This window comes from Periplaneta americana, chromosome 2 (assembly GCF_040183065.1).
Source record: "Periplaneta americana isolate PAMFEO1 chromosome 2, P.americana_PAMFEO1_priV1, whole genome shotgun sequence".
NCBI lineage: Eukaryota > Metazoa > Arthropoda > Insecta > Blattodea > Blattidae > Periplaneta > Periplaneta americana.
In genome coordinates this window covers 218,208,106-218,229,930 of record NC_091118.1, presented here as the reverse complement: position 1 = coordinate 218,229,930, position 21,825 = coordinate 218,208,106, and the positions used below count along the sequence as shown (strand labels likewise).

The 21,825-nt window shown below is 35.6% G+C and overlaps 1 protein-coding gene across 2 annotated transcripts in view; it reads left to right on the top strand.

Annotated features, from left to right (window-relative positions):
• Mcr (macroglobulin complement-related) overlaps positions 1–11,079 on the top strand; it is a 133,037-nt gene extending 121,958 nt beyond the window's left edge. For both annotated transcript variants that reach the window (XM_069819585.1, XM_069819584.1), the window contains 3 exons: positions 4,948–5,122; positions 5,388–5,493; positions 8,589–11,079. In XM_069819585.1, the coding sequence (XP_069675686.1) occupies positions 4,948–5,122; positions 5,388–5,493; positions 8,589–8,767 (460 nt within the window). In that variant the 3' untranslated portion in view covers positions 8,768–11,079. The remainder of the gene's footprint in view (positions 1–4,947; positions 5,123–5,387; positions 5,494–8,588) is intronic.
• The last annotated feature ends 10,746 nt before the right edge of the window (positions 11,080–21,825 follow it).

The window sequence follows — 21,825 nt, the reverse complement described above, 5'->3', positions numbered from 1 at the left end:
AACCAGTCTCACATCACATATTACTGCTGTCAAAGGTAACACGTTCTGCTCTCATTATACACACATGCTGACTTGCAAGGAACATCAACGCAGCATAAGACTATATTACCCCGATAAGTCTGCAGTAGCCCAACACAGCCTAGAAACTGGTCACAAAATAGATTTCGGCGCCACCACCATCTTGGGGTCCACACCTGTGGAGTGACGGTCAGTGCGTCTGGCCGCGAAACTAGGTGGCCCGGGTTCGAATCCCGGTCGGGGCAAGTTACCTGGTTGAGGTTTTTTCGGGGTTTTCCCTCAACCCAATACGAGCAAATGCTGGGTAACTTTCGGTGATGGACCCCGGACTCATTTCACTGGCATTATCACCATTTCATTCAGACGCTAAATAACCTAGATGTTGATACAGCGTCGTAAAATAAACCAATAAAAACCATCTTGGACAAGACATCAGGTTACTGGAACTTGGTCATCAAGGAAGCCATCGAAATCCAGCTAGACGGCAATAATTTCAACAGAGACGGGGGTCTACAGCTGAGCACAGCATGGAAACCTGCCATCAATATGCTTAGACCACCAGCACACAGCAGACAGTTGGGACCAGCAAGTAGCTCCTGATTGGCTACCGCTTCCACCAACCAGAATGCTCCTGGCGGTCGGAACTAGGAACTAGCTCCTGATTGGCCTGCAGCGGGAAGCCCTACTTTTGCATATATACCGGCTAGACATGGTCCCTCATCACTTCATTCCCTGAAGAAGAAGGCAGAGCTAGCCGTCGAAAGCTTGGAAGCAAATCTCCAACTCACCTGACTGAGAAACCAAGAAGAGTTATTCTCCACCAAACCCCGGGAAAGCCTCAAGTCATACACTTAATTTTATTCCAATGAAGATCAGTTGCTTATTAACATAATCACTCAAACAACATGCCTCATCAGTAAAAGGACTAAATAGGGTCAACAATTTCATATGTGTAGATTGTTGAAACCACGTTCAATAATTTAGTCTTGCCTGCAAGTCAGTATACTATACGGCTTTTATAGGCCTTTGGTTTTAACAATTTAGTAGCGACATGCATGGATGTTGGTGATATCCCTACTTGTTGGACTAAATGATGTACCGGTACAGATTTCATCAGACTATTTTCCAGCCTTTTCCCTATATTGTATAATTTTCTTCAGTTAACACGTGTTGTCTCCTTTCTCTCTTCTTCTCTAACCTGTGTTTCTGATTTTTGTACCAATTTATAAATTGTACTCCTACATGAAACTGGAGATTCCGGATATTTCTGGCAAAATTTTCTACGCACTCTCCTGCATGAAAGTATCGTATATGAAAATACTCTGCGCCACACTATACTTCATAACACTGCACAATGTTCCACACTGCATGGCCTTCAGTACGTCACTGTTGTGTAACAATTAACCATACATATTGCATATCCTGCCATTGCTTTTATTGGCTGTTATTCGATTTCTCATTGTCCATCCTCACAGGTCTGAGTGCTAGGCAATCCAGAGGTTTTCATCATTCATCCACCGTCTGTGGTGCACTCTGGATAGACTCTGATGAACTAAGTGGACATGCTCACAGAGTCAGTGTGAACAACAGCAAGCAAACTAAGGCACAACTTTGATAATGTCTTCATGATTTTTATATAAATATATTCTTGCATGTCCTGTCAGGAAAGGGTTCAGTGTTCTGTTAATTATTCCCATTCATTTGACCGTTTATCAATTTTATGAGGAATATCTAGTTTACCAAAAAGCTATTTCTATCCAAGATGTGTGACGTGCTGGGATAACACCATGCTCCAGTTAGCACATTGACAGCACTGGTTTGCCATATCCATCCGTAGATGTGAGGTATGTTAAGGAAAGCAAGGATCAAAAGTGTGAAAACTGGTAGGTTGTCCTATGTAACAAAAAACAACACTATGAACATTTCTTACTAAAAGCCACTTTAATTATGAATGAATAGACCCAAGAAAAGTGACATAACAAACATAGAAAGAAACTTCTTCCCTCCCCCCTAAGAGATGGATAATCAACCAAACATTATAATACCATAACAATAAACACTTCAAGGTCTTAACATTAACTAGGTCTCAAGAGAAAAGAAATTATAGTCATTGCCCTACAAATGTAACTGACGGTAACCGTAGCTCTGATAAGCAAAATTCCTTAACACAGAATCAGGTCGTCTAGTCATGGAGCATAGAGATGTTCTCTGGGATAAATATCTTGACTTAGAATAACCTGAAGAGTTTCCCACAGTCTACAAATAATACAATAAATGTAACAAATCAATCTCTCCATGAGTCCACCTGGGAACTCCACTTTTCTCATTAATATACTGCATGATGGTGGTGGAAAATCCAACAAAGTCGTCGTCTGTGTAGGAAGCACACTCATGCAGTCAAAATGGGCTGGCGAAAGTATCGCCACGAGACCGCAGACCAGACCTTTTCAATACCATGCATAGCAAGCTGACTCGTTCTTAATACGATTTGTTTGAAGCGCAGGCTCCCGGCAGAGTCCAGCTTCTTAATACTCAGAAGTCACTCCCTCTTAATATGTCCTCGAAAAGTGTTCACCAAGAAAAGAACCAGAACAGTCGAGAAAATTAAGTACATTACAAATTCGAAATGGCCAATAGAAAAGCTTCCTCAAACTTGGCTTTGTCAACTGAAAACAAAAGAAGAGACCAGAAGCACTGCCCTTTAGTGAGAGAAAAAAAAGGATAATGCGTAAATAAATTAAATTAAAAGAAAACTAAATAGAAGGAAAAGCATAAGAATAAAGGTAGGAAACAAGGGAAAACAAGGAAAGCCAAAATGGCGTGGAAACTAAATGCCATATACAAAGGTCACTTACTAAGTTGTGGCAACTATTTTCTTTAGGCAAATGTATACAAACATTTCATTATACACATATGAAAATACATAATGTAATCATGTCTGTTACACGAGTTTCTCAGGAAGTATTGTAGACAAGGGAGAAGAGTAAAAAACGCACATTAACACATTTTGAACACATTAAGATCCTTCGAAGTAATCTCCAAGGCAATCAGCTGTTCACTGCCAATGACGAGGAAGACAACCAGTACCATCAGCAGCTCCGTTGTCAATCTCGTAATCTCGTGTATGAAGCGTCTCCCACGCAGTGGAGTTTTCAATTTCGGTATCAAATCGAAATCGCATGGTGACATATGGAGGAGTAGGGAGGATGCCCTAGTACTTCCCATCTCCAGCGCCGTAATGATGGCTGCCATATGGGCTGTTGCATTATTGTCTAGGATGATTGCATTGTCCAACAACTCGGTACGTTTATTCCTGATAGTGCGACGTAGGTTATTCTGCAGATAAGCGTCTGGCAATGGGGGACAAAATGACACAAAATAATTCCTCGAATGTCATACGCTAAAATGACCATTAACTTCATCGGAGATGGATTTTGACGGACTTTGTGTTTTCGCAGCGATCCTTGATTACGCCATTCAGCAGACTGGCGTTTAAGCTGGTTTCATAAGCCCTGGCCCAGGTTTCGTCAATGGCAATGATCCTGTTCAGCATGATGTCTCCTTCACGTTCATATCGTTCCAGGTTCACACGACACGTTCCGTAACGTGTCCACTTTTGTTGTTCTGCTAGTGCATGTGGCACCCAATTAGGAGCAGTTTTGCGGATATGCAGATCGTGCCGTAAAATTTTATGTACAGTTGCCTGGTCAATACCTGTTTCTGTTGCCAACTCCTGTAGAGATCATCGTCTGTTGTTCTCTAAGCAATGTTCTATCGTGGCACGAGCAACATCAGTACAGACAGTCCTAGGGCGTCCCATACGAGGTTTGTCGGTGCTTTTTATTCGTCCACTTTGAAAAGCTGCTACCCATCTTGCAACAGTTCTGTACAGCAGAGCACGACCTCCACAGCTTCTTCGAGTTGTGCGTGACATTCTCTCGTGTTTTGACCGCGAAGCTCTGCTATTTTTACGTATGCACGTTGTTCTAGCCGACTCATCCACACTTGACAAACTACAAACATGAACAATGAACCGACTGACTTGCGTGTATCCCTCTTCTTCTGTCCTTGAATATCTGCACTATCTAGTGGCATCTATAAGTACTATACAACCTAATGTAAATGTTGCATATCAAACAATGTGGATTGCGGTCCAGGATTCCACGGAAAAAAATAGTTGCCATGACTTAGTAAGTGCCCGTAGTATGTAAAATCATTTACTCTTTTAATTAATTAAACGTCAGCAAAAAGCTCAATGAAAGAAACATGCATATTGTGCGATATTCCTGTTATTATTTATTATTATTATTATTATTATTATTATTATTATTATTATTATTATTATTATTAACTAATTTTTATGCAAATTTTATTAAAGACAGGCCTGCCTAATCTTTTGTTAATATCTGCAATGGCTCGTATGATTAACTCTATCAAAAGATTTTCTAAAATCAATGAAAGCAATGTGTCACCAAATTAAATTCTCTGTGTTTTATTTTAACCACTGAATTAATATGTGACATATAGCTGCTTACTATGTCCTGGTCCAGATTTGTTATCCTCTAGGTCGCGTGATATTGTGAATATTTATTTGCTTTATTGCACACCACAGTTGTAATCAGTAGTAATATTCAACTAGCAGAGTGTCTGATTGTAAGCTAATGTTCGCGAATGTGCTGTTCCCATCTGTAGCAAGAAAGCTAGTTCTAGCCATCTCCCCTCTTCCCGTATCCCTTGCGTTACAGAGCAAGAAGTAGTAATCTGCTTGTGATCATCTTCTGTTTCAGAATGAAGCACATCATCAAGCTAGACTTGATTAGAGTTCTATTATTTTCACTTTAACATTTTGCTCTTTCACTGAGAAAAGAATATTGAAGATATCATGAAAATGGTATGTTAGAAGTAAGAAATGTGCCTTACCTTTCACAGGTGGACAAACACTAATGAGTCGATTCGCTCAGGCATGGCTGTGTTGGACGTCACAATTCCCACAGGATACATCGTGCAACAGCAGGACCTGGATGCCTACATTCGGTCAAAGAAAGTCCTTAACTTGCAACGTGCTCGATTCCAGGAGAGCAAGGTTCTTTTCTATTTCGACTTTGTAAGTACAGACTCTGTTAAACAAGTGCATATGAAACTGTAATTATTCTGCTGAATGTACATTCCTAGTCTGTGTCACCACTCCTATTGGATAAATTTTGGACATATTTCATCTTTCTTAAAAATGTATTGACCACCCTAAGTTAGTTGGAAATTGATCTCTAGAAATGGTACAGAGGTTATGCTTTACATTCTGGTAGGTTTATGTATTTGACAAGCAGGAACCATACAGTTATTGTTTCTTACTTTGTTTCCTTTGTACATAGCTGGATCACCAAGACACCTGCATAAACTTCACAGTCGAACGATGGTATCCAGTGGCCAACATGTCCCGTTACTTACCCATTAGAGTGTACGATTATTACGCACCAGGTGAGCTGTCTTGTTTCCTTTGTGCATTAAGTCACCTGCATAAACTTCACAGTGGAACGATGGTATCCAGTGGCCAACATGTTTCATTACTTGCCCATTAGAGTGCACGATTTTTATGCACGAGATGAGCTGTCATGTTTCCTTTTTGCATAAACTTTATAGTGGCCAGCGGTACCCAGTGGCCAAATTACCCACCATTACAAATTCTTTATTAAATGTTATGTAATGCTGTGTTACAAAAAATAACGTATGAAACACGTTTGTTATGTTATACAGTAATTGCACTCTTCCAAATTAATGAACTGTCTCTCCTCTTTCCCTAAACATTGACTTGTGCCATAAAGTATAATATTATAAACTTGTTTAATAGTATCTAATATACTTTGCATATATGCCTAATCATATATCAATCAATCAATGTTCTTAATGTATCCAGCTGTTTGCTGACAACATAAAATCCACTATAGTCCACTGTAGTCTATTCAGTTGCTATTTTTCACGAGAAATGAGGGGTATTATGATCGGTGTTCATTATAGATGCCTGTTGCTAGTAGCCAGAGTTGGGGTGTAGTCAATATATACTGCAGGGCTGTGTCTTCTGCAACTGGGACTGATGATTTTAATTTACTTCTTTTGTGGTTTATGGATGGACAGTATAGAAGAATGTGTTCCAGACCTTCATCATGATTATTACACCACAGACAAGTAGGATTATCAGAAATGTGAAATCGGTGTAGGTACAATTGAGTGACAATGTGACCTGTTCTGGTTCTTGTTAAAAATGTTTGAACATGCCTGGGCAAGTTTTTGTACATTTCCAGATCATTTGGTTTCTTTTGTACAGGCTGTAAAATTTTTCCTTTGTCAGAAGAGAGCCAATTGTTGATCCATAGGTTTATAAAATGAGACTTTACTGAAGCAAAAGCACTGGATAGAGATATCACTTGAAGAGGTCTTGGTTGCAAATATGTTGCCTGTTTTGCAATGTTATCGACTTTCTCATTTCCAGGTATACCACAATGACTAGGTATCCGTTGAAATGTTATTTCCTTTTGGAGTTCTTTTAGTTTACTTACCTGTTTCTGAATTGGAATAATTCTATGTGCATATAGGTTTGGTACATATTTAATTATATTAAGTGTAGCCCCCTTGGAGTCGATAAGTATGCAAATAGATTTTTCAGAAATTTGAGTAACACACTGAAGAGCAGCATCAATAGCTAGCAATTCAGTGTCATGGTTGGAGGAGGATGAACATGGTATGAAGTAACTTTCTTGATATTTTGGAATGTAATACCTTGCTCCTGATGTCCCATTATTAGGATTTAGAGATCCAGCTGTATAAATTTAAAGGTGATTCTTATATGTGCTGCAGAGTACTTCTTAACTTAAGAATGTATGGAGGATCATTTTTTAGAATGATTTCCTGGAATTTGTGTGCTATGTTCTGGAATCATCCATTTCCATGGAGGAATTTCGTTCACAACTGGGGTTTTAGCAATGAGTGTGTCTGTGATATAGATTGGTATTTCTTCTTTGTTTATTTTATAGAAATTACACAGGAAATTATCTGACAGTTTGAAGAACATCTGAGATCTGGATGAGGCTTGCAATTATAAGATCCTTTTGTAATACATAGTGTCTGATTGGTTGAATATTACATTCAATTTCTAGGGCAACAGTTGATGTGGTTTTTGGCACTCCTAGGCATAATCGTAAGGCTGAGTTTTGAAGAACAAAAATGTTTTGTAGATGAGTTTACTGATGCTCCTCCCCATATTTCACATCCATAGATCAATTTTGATCGTATATAAGCATTATAAAACAGACGCATTGTCTGATATCTGATCCCCATTCCTTATTAGCTAAAATCTTCAAGAGACTTAATCTTGGTAGACACTGCGAAGCAACACTGGTTAAATATTATATAGGTAATTAAGTTTCGTAAAAATATTACAAATTTTAGTTGTAATATTTTCTCTTGCGTATAAAGAGTGTAACAGAAAAAGTGGGCATAACTTCAGGTATGGATTCCTCATATATATGGTACAAAAAATGATTATATTAACGTGAGTCCAGGAATGATTGGTTTCTGAGCAGGGCTCACAAGTGTGATCATATTGCATACCAGTGCGTTTGTTGTTTACATTTCCTTAGATGAACTGTTCAGCGTGTCCAATACAGGCCGCAGCTTGTCTCAACAAGATCCGAACATGCTCCCAAATTCCTTGCATAGTTCTTATTGTCTGGTAGCCTTGCAGAATCTGCTGATGGAGAGTTCCATCAGGAGGTGAATACACCGACGATTGTAAAGAAGTGCAATGGGTGAGAATGGGGCCGGGCATGTTTGGATCTCGATGAAACTGCTAGCTGTGGCCTGTATTCGTGCAGGTCGATATTTGAACAGTTAAACAGCAAACAAATGTACTGGAGTCCACTATGATCATACTTGCAAGTCTTATTCAGAAACTAAGGATTTCCAGACCCATGTTGATATAAACATTTTTTTCTACGATATAAGAGGAATCCATACCTGAAGTTTTGCCCACTTTTTCGTTACACCTTGTATAACTAACCTGCCCAAATAGCATCTTTTATCAGTTCTTCTAGACTTTTCTATCCTAAAGTTAGTTTGGATACTAGTATGTTCAAAGCAAGTTTCCCCAGCATAATGAATATTAGGCCTACTTTGTGCCCTATAATAAGAGAAACCTGCCATGCATGATGTCTCCGATGTAAAACTGTAAATAGAGCCATAACCAATATTTGTACATATTTGTGTTGTATTAATTTGTTAAATAAAAAATATGATTCAGTTGCAATTGCTTTGTCTGTAGTTGGGAATACGATGTAGTGGCTCATATTGTTTGGAGATTCCTGTGAACTGCTATAGCTATGAAACTGGGTATTGTTCAGTACTAATTATGCTGTATTTGTAGATATCTTGATGTTTGTGACGCACTAGGTAATTATTTAAATGGTCACTTTTGATATCATTTAGCACGAAATTACACTAAAATCAATAATAGGAACTAATTTATATTCCACTAATTTATATTCCATGCAAAACCTGAGCTAAATGTTCTTGTCCTACAGAACGCTTTAATGAGAGCATCTTTGACTCCCTGAACACATACCTGCTGAACATCTGCGAGGTGTGTGGCAGCAGTCAGTGTCCCTACTGCCCCATCTACAACCTGGCTGCAACGTTGCCAGTGCCTGCCACCGCGCTGTTGGCAGCCTGCGTCATTGCCGTGCTTTCAACTCATTTGTAACACTGTGCATGTTCAGGTCAACAAGGAAAGGCAATTGTAATACTCATCATCATACAGGATTATGTATATAATGCATGTGGGGAGAAGCACATTTTGTACAGTAATGACGTAGACATGTGCCTCTCTACATATCTTACCAATATAAAAGAGAGAAATTTGTATCTTCCGGTTTTAACAAAAGTGTTGCTTTAGAAAGTTCAGAATATGGACAGATGGGCTTGGAAATTTTTATGTTTTGAAAGTGGCGAAATACTCTCTTCACTAACCTTCAGTTAATGTGAAACAGACACGATAATATGACTGCCGTGACTTTTTATTCCATTTCTCTTCACATTCTGTCTGCAGCTTACTGAATTCTAATCTTTGCCGTTGTTTTCTTATTCTTCTTTTAAATCTTACAAGGAGAGGATATGCTAATTTTGATGATTCCATTTTGGATGAAAATTAATGATGTAAAACTAACAAACAATAAATTAATTATATAATGCTGAAAAATTGGCGAGGTATCTGCTGATAATGGTAAGTCCATCTAATTTGTATTCCTTGCTTTGAGTTTTTGTTGTTTATTCTGCATTTAGAATTACTTAAAATCACCAAAGTTTTCTTACTGGTAATAAGTGAAAATTTCTGCATGAGACTGTATGGTACATTCGTTCTCGTTTTTATGATTGTAGTTATTATACAGTGGTTAAAGGCTTCCTTAATGTGTCACTGGTTAGGGTTTGGATAACGTTCAAATGGTATCACTCACGTTAAGTAAATACCCATGTTCTTTGTTCCTTTAAACGACAACATGCAATACATTGAATGTCACCGCTGTTCGTAAGTTAGTATCATTTGAGCATCGTCCAGTTTGGATGCGTTAAGTTCGTACACGTCTCCTCAGATATGATACACCATGTCTTACTGTCTGACATGCCTTTGTTTGGTCTGTAGGTGAACTTAAAAACAAACTAATGCATGAAATCATGGAATAGAGCAACAGACATGGGGGCCTCAGCTCTACAATATTTGATGATGATGATGATGATGATGATAATAATAATAATAATAATAATAATAATAATAATCCTATCAAGTAGTAGTACTAGAAACTGTTCCGGTCTGAGAAGATGATTTTAATGCCATCTTTTGATGGGGCATCCCAGAGTGTGTTGTCCATTTGCACATATTTTATTATTGCCTTAGGGAAACTGGACGAGTCCCTTCTCAAGACATGCTCCTTGCAGTTCTTCTGATGTCTATAGATGTAATCTAGAACTTGTAGTACATCTTTATTTTTCTTCCAGCTGTTCAATTCATGAATTTGATCTCACAAGCTGTTAGTCTGCTTTCATCCTTCATACTAACAGACAGGACTAGCCATTATTTTATCTAGACGAATACGGGTAGGTTTTTGTACTTATGATGGTTTCAGTACTCTGTTGAGCTAGTGGACTCGTATTTAAGTTATTTAAATTGCCTTCGCTCGGATTTAATGTGCAATGTGCTGAAAAAATTTGAAAAAAAAAAAAACTATGCAAGATTTTTAATGCAGAATTTATCAGAGGCTATGCTGGAAGTATGTACTTACTGATTAAGACATCTTACTAAGATATTTTTGTGCGGTAACTCACAGCTCATCAAACGAAGTAATTGGGTTAATGATGCCCATGGATTTATTGAATTTAAAAATGTTTTCTGGTATATCTAAATTTTCAAGGAAAGATAGTTTATAATCTAAATAAGTAATAATATGGAGCCATTCTAGGAGTTTATTATTTGGATAAATTTCACTTGGTACTTATATTAATCACAAAAGGCCATTATTTTTTTTTTTCTGTGGATATTTCCATAGACTAGTCCTGTGTACTAACCATTGCAAATCACCTTCAGTGTGGCTAATAAAACTAGGTTGTCTGCAAAAATTATTGCATCTAATTTTGAATTTCTATTAATCAGAATGCTTCCATGTCTTTCCTCCCTGAAGTCTTGTACCATTGCATTCAGATGCTGTATTTACCCACGTCATAGTCGCACTTTTTTCTTTTCCGATTTTTATAATAAAAAACTAGGGTACATCCTTTAAGAGAGGGAAAAATGTTAGTGAAAAAAAAAAAATCTATTAAAGGTGCGCCAACTCGAATGCTAAAATAATCGATAGAATATGTAATGATATATGGGCTGTGACTAATTTATATATCGATTGCATCGCACTTAAGACAATTGATAGTTAGCAGCAGTTGTATAAACAGATGATAACTTGTAACAAGGAATACAGCAACAATAAGACAAGACACTGTATTGTTATTATTAACACTAGCTAAACAGAAGAGGTGAGAATACACTTTGTTGTCTGATGCCTGAATTTATTTCTTTCCATTCAGATATTTTGACGGAAATTAGATTTGTTTTATATCAATGATCTGTTGTGCCCTTTGCCAATATATCTAATAATAAGTTCTGTTCACCCTGTCGAAGGCTGTATTGCTAGATGTGTTGTAATGTTGTAAATATGTTATATAAACAACTTTCCTGTGTTAATGGTATTTTACCTCAGTTAATGACTAGTTTCGGTTTGATATCCATCATTCAGATTTCTAAATATCATTAACTAAGATAGTTTCAGTTGAGATAGGAGAGTTGTTTATGTACCAAATTGACCAAATCATTAGTGATACGAGATGCATTACCTTTCAGGTTGATTTATTTATTATGTTGGAAATAACTGTTAAGAACATTCAGTCATGATTCTCTTACTCAGCAGTTATTTTGTAGAAGAGATGAAAAGATGGACTTGGAAGAGAGATCTTTAGAAACATTTTCTAAAAGCAAGGGAAATCTCTAATTGGATTTTTCGTTTAAAAAAAAAAATCATAGTTTAACAGTTTCACTTTACTTTGCTGTTACCAATTCAATTTGCAACTCTGACAGAGTTACTCTGTTTTTCACTCTTGGTTTGCATAGATTTCATTTTTAAGATTTACTGTTTTTATTATTTTCATTATCTTCAGTTATATTGACAAAAAATATTTATTTCCTTTGTGTTCAGGTATCACAATTTTATATTTTTTATGAAAACTCATGCTTGAAATTTAAATAATTGGCTCATGTTCAGATGCTTTAAATTCCTTTCACAAGATCAAATTACTGAACATTTTCTCCGGGACGCCTTTTTTTTTTATGGTTTGGGGAAACCTCTGAAAAAATGCAAGTAGGAATCAAACCCATGCCCAAAAACAGCTTCAGGTCAGCAGGCAAGCGTCTCTCCGACAGCTGGAGGCCACTGTATTAGCTGAGACCTTCATTAGTCCCTCTCTCCTTGGTGACAGATATAGCATACTTGTCATAACCTGCCACCTATCCTTGATGACAATTATCCTCATTTTTTTTTAAGAAGAAATGGAATTAAGTTGTCATACATTAACTAGGTTTCATTATGCTTAAACAGCTGGTAATTGAAGAATGGATGAATGAAACATAAAAGTAATTTATTTGAATTCAATATTCTCTAGCATTCAGTAACATTTTATTGTAGCAAAGTTTTCAATTTTAAGCTTGTTATAAAGTTTTAGAATATTTCATGTGTAATTAAGATTTAAATATTGCTTTATGTCAGAACATAATTATGATTGCAAACAGTATTCTCATAGAAGAATGCTTGTTCAGAGCTGCGATGTTCCTCTGAAATTCATGACTCCATTTTTGTTCATCTACCTGTCGTAGAAGGTCGCATTTGCACACTGATGGTTTTGGTTTTTATTTTTATTATTATTATTATTATTATTATTATTATTATTATTATTATTATTATTATTATTATTATTATTGTTGGAAGAAATTGGCCCCTGACTTGTGATAATAAGCAATAATTATCTTGTGAATATTGAATGTAACAGTCTGTGTAGTGAGAAGGGACCGCAGAGTGAGCATTGTGTCTAGCTGTCATTATATAAGTGTAAAAGGTAAAGGTATCCCCGTAACATGCCATGAAGGCACTTGGGGGGGCATGGAGGTAGAGCCCCACGCTTTCCATGACCTTGGCACTAGAATGAGGTGGTGTGGTCGGCACCACACTCTGACCGCCTTTTACCCCCGGGAAGGTCCCGGTACTCAAGTGTATGTAAGAAAATAAATGTGTGCTGTTTTCCGTCATAAAATATCAATTCATTGTTCTTACTTGATATATAAATCTGCAATTTTCAGAATTCGAAATTACTGATGTTTGAAAAGTTAACATTGCATATATGTTGGAATGTGTAATTAAGTAAATCTCTCATTATTTATATCTATGCACAAAGGAAGTTAATGAAATGTAGAGGATGCAAGTTTGAATGGGCCACATGCCCTTCTTAGAACAGTGAAACAATTAAAGGTAAAGATGACTAGAAATATAATTTAATTCCGTGTTCATGTGTTTAACTTATGATATTAAATTACCCATAATGTATCTCAAAATTATATGATATTTTAGGATGGCTGCTACTGTTTCTGTTGTCAGATTGGTGTCTGGCACATTGGATGATAAAACATATTCCTAACAGTAGCTATTTTGTTGGATGTTTTTATTATAGATATAGCATAATAGTTACATTTAAAATTTTAAGATGATAAAATTAGAAAAGATTAGTTCTGGTAGTGAATATGATTTACATTGAATCTCATATTTTCCTAAAATTATTAAATAGAAATGAAAATTCGTAGTTTGGTAAGTGACGTGTGCCTTTCAGCATATCTCATGACGTGGGGCGCTCTTAAACTTCCTAGTGCTTTTTTTTTTTTTTTTTTTTTTTTTTTTTTTTTTTTTTTTTTTTTGGGGGGGGGGGGCATCATTGCCACGATATTGCTGGTGTAGGCACTGAATCTCAGTATTTATCAATAACAAATAATCAAGATCTGAGAACGAGTTTTCAGTGATAATTAAGAAAAAAATCACTTATCAGTGGCATAAGACGTGCGTCTACAAATCTCAGATTAACATTAAGGATCACATTTATTTGATGATGTGTATATGGGGAAAACAGACATATCATTTATAATAATAGAAAAAGATTTATTGACTTTCCTTGTTGCCTTTTCAACATGACAGTTGAAGAGCTGTGTTGTGAAGTACCATCTGTGCCACAAGTCAGTTTCAATTAAATTATTGTTGTGGTTGGGTGCTGAAAGCACGAATGAACAACAGAGTTTGAATTATAGTGTAGAGTGACAATAATGTGACTGATTTCTTTTAAATCAGTGCGATACAAGTCATTTTTGGACTCCTTTTATTATGATTGTATGTGTGTGTGTATGTGCGTGCGTGTGAGAGAGAGCTTTTGGAGAATTTTAAGATATTCTATTCTCTTAAAAAATCTCCAAAATTTAACAGGTACAATTAATTATACCTTATTGGAATTGGAAACTAGTGGATATGGAAATTTAAATTTTATGTTATATATTTGTTTACTACTTAGAAACATTTTTATTTGTTGCAAGTTGAGGTGTAGCCACTATAAGTTTTCTACTCTTGTTTCTCTGTATTGTGAATAGAGTGTTTTTCCCCCTCCCAACAATGCATTCATTTTTCACATAATTTGTCACAAATTCTCATCTGTGCAAAGTGGGACAAATTAAAAGAGTGTACCTTGAATTGAGATTTGTTTGCAAAGAACTGCAAATATTTGAATGTGCCTTAAGAAGTGTATAGACCACATTGTAGTGATGAAACATTCTCTTTAATAATGATTTGCTGCAGCTTTAAAATAATCATTTCAGTATTAAGGAATTAAGTATGCATATTCAGAATATTTAATAATATGGCTGCAGAAACCAAATATTGACAGTTGAATGGAGGATTATTTTTTACTTAAGAATGCTTCTGTATTGCAGACGAATTTGCTTTTATTTTATACTTGTTTGGGTTGCTGTGTTTTATTTGTATATACATTTTATCTTAATGAAATTTCCATATCCATCAGTTTTCTGCCAACAAGGTATCTTGGTGTTCAGTAGTTTCGAATCTCTTCTTTTGGTAGTAGATTTACTGTTTTTATACTTATTTAGTAAACATTTTTTAAAATTATAAAAAGAGTAATATATGTTGATTGGTGAGGGGAGAATGAATACCCTTTGTGGTAGGCATGTAATACCAAAACTTTAACAATGTAAGAGAGGAGAGCCAGCTTCGATGTACTCAATTCTAAAGTATGGGGCCTGCAGTGGATTCTTAAGTACCCTGTGCTTATTTATAGTCAGAAAGTAGAAGTGTCCATTTTTAGACAGCTTTTCTTTTAAAAAGATACGGAATATCATTCTTCTACTGAACACATCCTCATTTGCAGTTATGTTAATCACGCAGGAAATTCAGCGACCAACACAAGTTCTCATTCGTTACTATGCTGATACTAGACTGGGGGTCTAGAAGATATAACTGTTACAAAACCTTAGTTTTGGGCGGGGGGGGGGGGGGGGGGGGAAGGTTAGTTCTAATGTATGAAACAAATTATTTAGTCAGTAAAAATATACGTGTTAGAATAAACTACTATGAACAGAAGACCTTGAACGAGTTTACCTGACTTTCATAGTTGCTTTATGAAATGAGACTTGGGTTTACATCTTCGAGCTTGTATTGTAACCACAGTATAAAAGATAGGAATTATTTTCTTATATCCTCTGTAGTAGTGGCAACAGAAATATTGAGTGTGATTTGTAGCACATGGCTCATGTCCACTTGTTAACAGATTGTAATGGTTCCTGGTTTCCTGTATAAATGGAGTGTAAAGGCCACACAGTGCATGTTTATCGATTTTTTTTTTTTCAAATCTCAGACTGAGTCCTGTTTATAGTTAATTATGTCATTTTCTGTCTTGCAGTAATATTTAATGCAATAATTGGAGCTGGATTCCTTTTGTTTTCGGTTTGCAATTTTTGAAGCACAAATATTATGAACAATTTGCTTTCAGTATTAAAATGGCTTCACTGCACTATATCACATATTTTTCTTACCGTGCAGTGAATTTTTGTAATCTGGTAATATTTTACATGACTACATCTATTTGATTAGATAAATTTGCATTAGAGAAATTGGAAATTGCTTAGTAAGGATGCAAGAAGTAGCGAAGTTCAGCAATGTGAAGAATTTCATCCAGTCAATGTGGATTAGGACAGTGAACAGTTTTAAAATCACAGCCAGCATGAAGAGATGTGTTAGTGTCTACAAAGTTACAGTTCACATCCATACAAGTGAATGACGTGATGGTTCAGTGAGTTCTGACCACAGCACTAGGACACGATAGCATGTGTTCGGTTTCTTCCCAAGCAACTGAAATAGTTTAAAGGAGCGAAAACCTTGTCTTCCCTCAAACCAGGGTCCCTCCAAGATCTATTTTAATGAAGGAGCTTACAAAATTCTTGATCTTCACATTGCAGTGAAAACTTCAGTTTTCTCTAGAATTTAAATTATAATATCCATATAAGAAACAGATGTTTATTGAATACCAGATTTAGAAAGGTAAGAAGATATGTTGTAATGAAGTACAGGCACACAGATCACTAAATGAATATTTGTAAAATACATTGAAAATCTCTCTGTATTAATAGCATTAAGTGGTGATATACACACTGTGTATGAAGTATTGCATCCTATAATTTTTATCACTCTGCATTTGCATTTGCATTTCTTAAAGCTAATTAAATTATATGGTTTCAGTGAAACAGTTTTTAAACTATGTCCCTATTTACGAGTAGTTGTGATTTGTTATTCTAATTTCTTTCATAAAGCAAAACTCCTAACTCCTTTTCAGAATTGTTGAAAATTATTCGTCAGTAAGGTTTAATTGGAGACAATATTAACAATTAATTTGTTATCTCTTTGTCGTTTTTAACAGTTTTTTTTTTTTTTTTTATTTGTTCATTTTTTGACAAGCTGCATTAAGGGGGAATGTGCAACAAAAATGCAATTTAATTTTAAGTTGCCGAAGCAGAAGAATTTTTTGTTGTGGATACCTGATGGCAAATAGCACTTAATGTTGTACCACATATGAAGGTACCAATGTTATACACACAGTCACATACAGGATGTTTGGAAAGTCACGTATGTTGAAAGTGATGTCCACAAGCATCAGTACATTTCATTTTATTTTATTTTCATACATTTTCACCAGTTCTTGTTGTGAAACACTCAGCTTGCAGTTCATCAAGTGTGTATGCATGTGTGCATGTTCTTTATACATTACACATTTCACAGACTAAAGATAAGATACATTCTCCAAAAATCTCAGTGAAAAGTTGTAGAGATCTGTCAGCTGGGCTGCTGTTTTGTTGGGACCCTTCTTACTTAATTTCATTTTCAAGATGACCAATGAAATTGTACAGAATATCAGAGCAATAACGTTCAATATTGGTCATTTCATTTGAAAAGAGAGAGAGAAAAAAGACCAACAGTGCAATGTCTGGAAATACCAACCCAAACTCCAGGTTTCTCTCCATATGATATATTTAATGTCAGAAATTTCTTTCATGTAATAGTGGACCTCACATTTTCGTATAATGTGCCACTACTACATTCATTTTAGGTGGTCTCCAATTCCAGTGTCCTCCATTGAGCTTGTTTGATGGAATTATCGATAAGACACGAACTACATTATGATGTGGAACTGATGTTTCTGGAAATTTGCCAGAAGTTTTCTGCTACATTATGATGTGGAACTGGTGTTTCTGGAAATTTGCCAGAAGTTTTCAGCCACATTATGATGTGGAACTGATGTTTCTGGAAATTTGCCAGAAGTTTTCTGCTACATTATGATGTGGAACTGGTGTTTCTGGAAATTTGCCAGAAGTTTCTGCTGCAATTATTCCATATACCTGCCACCTTCTCAAAACACACATTTGACAAGAGAAACACTTTCTTCAGAGAAAGAACCATCCATATAATTTTATTTAGCCATGACTTGGAAATTGTAACAACTGCAAAAAAATGTTTCTCTGGCTATGTTATAAGTGCACAGTGACTTTTCGAGTGCTCTGTTTAGATGTATATAATGACATTCTCATATTATGTTTAAGCATTTTGTTTTATACACATCTTTACAATTGTTTTGGATGCAAAAATCGTTGACAATGCTTCATGTACAGTGCTGCATTTTGTGTTACAAAGCTGCTTCAGTCCACATTTCTCTTCTCATTTATTTATAAGTATCCACAGTGAGGAATTGCATTGTTTAATTTAGAAATTAGCTTGTAAAATGTCTTACAAAAAGTTACGTGATGACTCAACATTGTCAGTTGTGTTTTCATATTTTACTTATGTACATGATCTCAAGCTGGTCACACGAGATTGAATTTGGTAGTCACACTGTAGAATCTCAAGCTAATAGTGGTTTATATGGAGGTTAGGTCACACAACCAAAGCTGGACACGCGACAAGCTTGTGCTTATTTGAGGTTCTGACCAGAGCTGGGGCCACGAAGACTGCAAGTGCTTTGAATACTGTCCTCGTGACCTAGAACTTGGATCTGAGCTTCGCAGGTTCAAACCCGGTCAAGGGTGATTAAATATTTAGCATGGCTTCCTCTGCAAAGGAAGTAAAGAAAGCTTTGGGTCCTGGTCACAGATTTGCGGCATGTTCCTGATAAAAGGGCACCAGCCAAAATTTGTCGACCATTTCTTGTCCACATTGAATCTCGATTCTGAACACATTACTGCTACTCTAGCAGGAGTTCCGTCAGTTTGTTTTGTTAGAACTACATGTATTTATTTTTTAATTCCTACTGATCATTTTCTGTAAAGAACAATATGTAATATTTTAATGTACTGAGTTTATCAATAACGAACATGAAAGAGCTGGAATAAACAGTGTTAATAAATGCAAAAGCTTATGTCAGATGTTCTCTACAAGTTCTGACATAGCCACATGGGCTTTCATGATCTCGACTCTTGAATGTTTATAAAGAATTTCAAAAACTGTTACAATATTACATTCCAGCTGAGAAGAAAATTTCTTTTTGTAAGTGATATCACATGTAATGAAGCTTTTAGTGTGTTACAGAATGATATTCCAGTATAAAGATGGGCAGCCTCGTAAGTTGTGAGTGAATGTGTGAAGGCCTCATGGTTTGTGGATAATCCATTCAGTTCCAAAACTAACGGTTGATTTGTTCATAGACGGGAAGAAATTGTTTCGTTGTAATAGAGAGAACAAAATTTTAAACTGTACAATATTCATGGGTTATCTTCCACCACATTTTACGACATTTTTATTAAGTGCTGCTCTTTTCAGCATTGGTGAGGTTGTAGACATCATTACATGTTATGTGACTGATAATACTCTGCCTCATGCAAATATAATATGTAAGTCTAGAATTGTATCCCAAATTCTGTTTGATCGGTTGTTTTTCCCTCAGACCTAGCAAAAAATAAATAAATAAATAAATAAAATAATTGGAAATTATCTTGAGATGCATCATAATTCTTTCATAAAAAAAATTATATCTCTTCACTAACATTGTTGGTCAATACCAATTGAGTTCTATAGTTCCAAAAGGTGTTTTGTCCACTTTTTATGGTTTTTTACAAACCAAGAAATACATTTTTCCCATTTTTTATGTTAAAATAAGAATTCTTTCACCCCTTAAAATAAATAGTATATATGTTAGGAATAGAAGCTCATTAGGTTAACTTTGTTCAGTTAGGATTTTATTTAAATTTTAAAATTAGAGAAGGCAAGTTTTGGAAACAACATAGTTGAACAAGGCATGATTTGGGAGGGGGGGGAACAAAAATCTTCAGTGTAAATTAAATTTTGTATTACAAGACTTCAAATCAAAAGGTATACATTGTTAAAGAAGTCTGGTTCACCACAACAGTCAACATCAGCACGATTTGCATTCAGAAGGTTCGTGTAGAAAGATAATCCGGTCTGACTTTTCCATCTATCACCAAAATGTTTTGTTAGAAGGTTATTAATATCATTTAATTTTGCTTCTTTGATGATGTTCACTTTGCAAATAACTTGAGGCCCAATATCAAAAATGTTGTTCCCCTTTTTGACAACACTCTAAAATTACACAAGTCTATTCTATAATTAAGACTCCCCGCGGATATAAACCTTGTTTACTTTTCTATTGCATTGTAAGATAAGTGCCAGTTACCTGTTTTCAATTGCATTTCATTGCCTGTTGTTTTCCAAGCTGAAACTGGACAGTCAATCCCTCCTAGTTGAATTACAGTTCCATGTTCTTCAAAAATATCAACATACTCCTGAGGACTTGTAATTTCTTCTTTTTTTCTCACCCTCTTCTCAATCCTTGCAAACACTCTCTGCAGGGAGAAAAGAACGACCAGTTCCAGGAAAGCAAAACTCCAAAGTTTGTACCTGTGGAAGTGCATGACAAAGATGCCATTGCAACAATAATGGAATTCTTATTCTGGCCTCCACAGCCATCTGCAAAAGCCTGATTTTTGTTATTTCAGGCTCGAGTGTTTTTGTCTAATAACTAATAATCTCTGCTTATATTACGAAGAACTTAATTTAACAGAAAACGTTGAATGCAATCTTTGTGTATGACACTATAGTATTAGCTGCCATTGAGAAGATCCATTTTGGAAATGTATGGAGTAGGCAAGTATAGAACATACTTTCGGAGGATAAGACACATTTTGGAACATCATTTTGTGTATTGCTCATAGAGTGCAGTAGTGTACTTACCTGAATTTTCGGGATAAGGCATAGAACTCAATTGTGATTCGTCATAATTGCTATACATAGGCCTATGATAATTAAAAGATTAATATATATTATGAACAGAAAACTGATTTGAGTCTAGAATCTGAAACACCATTATTCTGTGCATGGAGTGGTTTAATACTGCAAAGTTCATTATTTGTAAGCCAAAGTTTGCACTTTTATGTGGATATTTGTGATTCAGAAGTTTATGTTTTACTGTTACAGAGAAATTTGTTCCTCTTCTCCCTCCCCATTAAAATTACATAATATATGAATTGAATGGTCACCCCAACAACGTTGTAACGTTCAGAATGTTGGGTAAAGTATTTTTTAAGGAAATATCCACACTCTAGAAGGTATAGTTGTGTATAAATCCACTGATTACATAGAACTCAATTAAACCTTCTAGAGTATGGATATTTAGTTAAATACTTTTTGCAAGGTTTCTTGAAGTTAGTTTTGTTGCTGGATTGTCCACAGTGTGAAGCCAATACTATCTACGAATGACTGCACCTCTTTGGAAACTGATTGTGCTCGTAATTGGAACACTAATGATGAATTTTGTTGCTTGTAGAATCTACTTTAAATATTTAACTCCACTTGGTAATTTATAATATAAAGTGTAGATTAAAACAGTACTCGAAATATATAATTTAGAATTCGATGTATTTCTAAATAGTAATAACTTCGTAATATAATATTGTGAGTAATGAAACTTTTGTGTTTGCATAGATCTCACCACAAGGTAGATGCAGGGCTGTCCACTGTCTTCCCTTGTAGAGAAAATTAAAGAATATTATGAATTTTGTTACTTATAATTTTAAAGTATTGTATGCTTATCATTGGTAGAAGAAATTTCAATTCGTATATAATGAGGAAGTAACGCGTGTTATAAATTATGTGGGAATAATAAATGATTCAGAATCATTTACTGTGCTGGGCACGGAGCGGCTGGAGTTCAGTTCTGCAGTAGTAGACTTCCCCAGTCTCATTCACTCTGCCAATGTGTCTGAAGTCCATTATTTGCTTTTAACCATAAAACATTTTCGAGATTGCAATTGTAGAAAAATTTAAAATTATATATGTGTGTATGGTAGTTTGCATTATTTAATATTGTTTATATGTTGCAGCCCTACACTTCTCCATGTTTGGTTTTTCATTACTCACTGCAGAATTTTTTTATCGTGAAAAGTGTGTGTTCCAATGAAAAGAAATTTACAGTTTGAGAATAACTTAGCTAAGTTGTATGATGCAGTGTCATTGTGATGGTGATGTTGTGAATTTTGTTTTTTTTATTAACCACCACTAGTTTCTCTTCACCTTTCATGTTACTAGCACACAAGTTTGTGCAATTAGTCTCAATATCATACCGTCC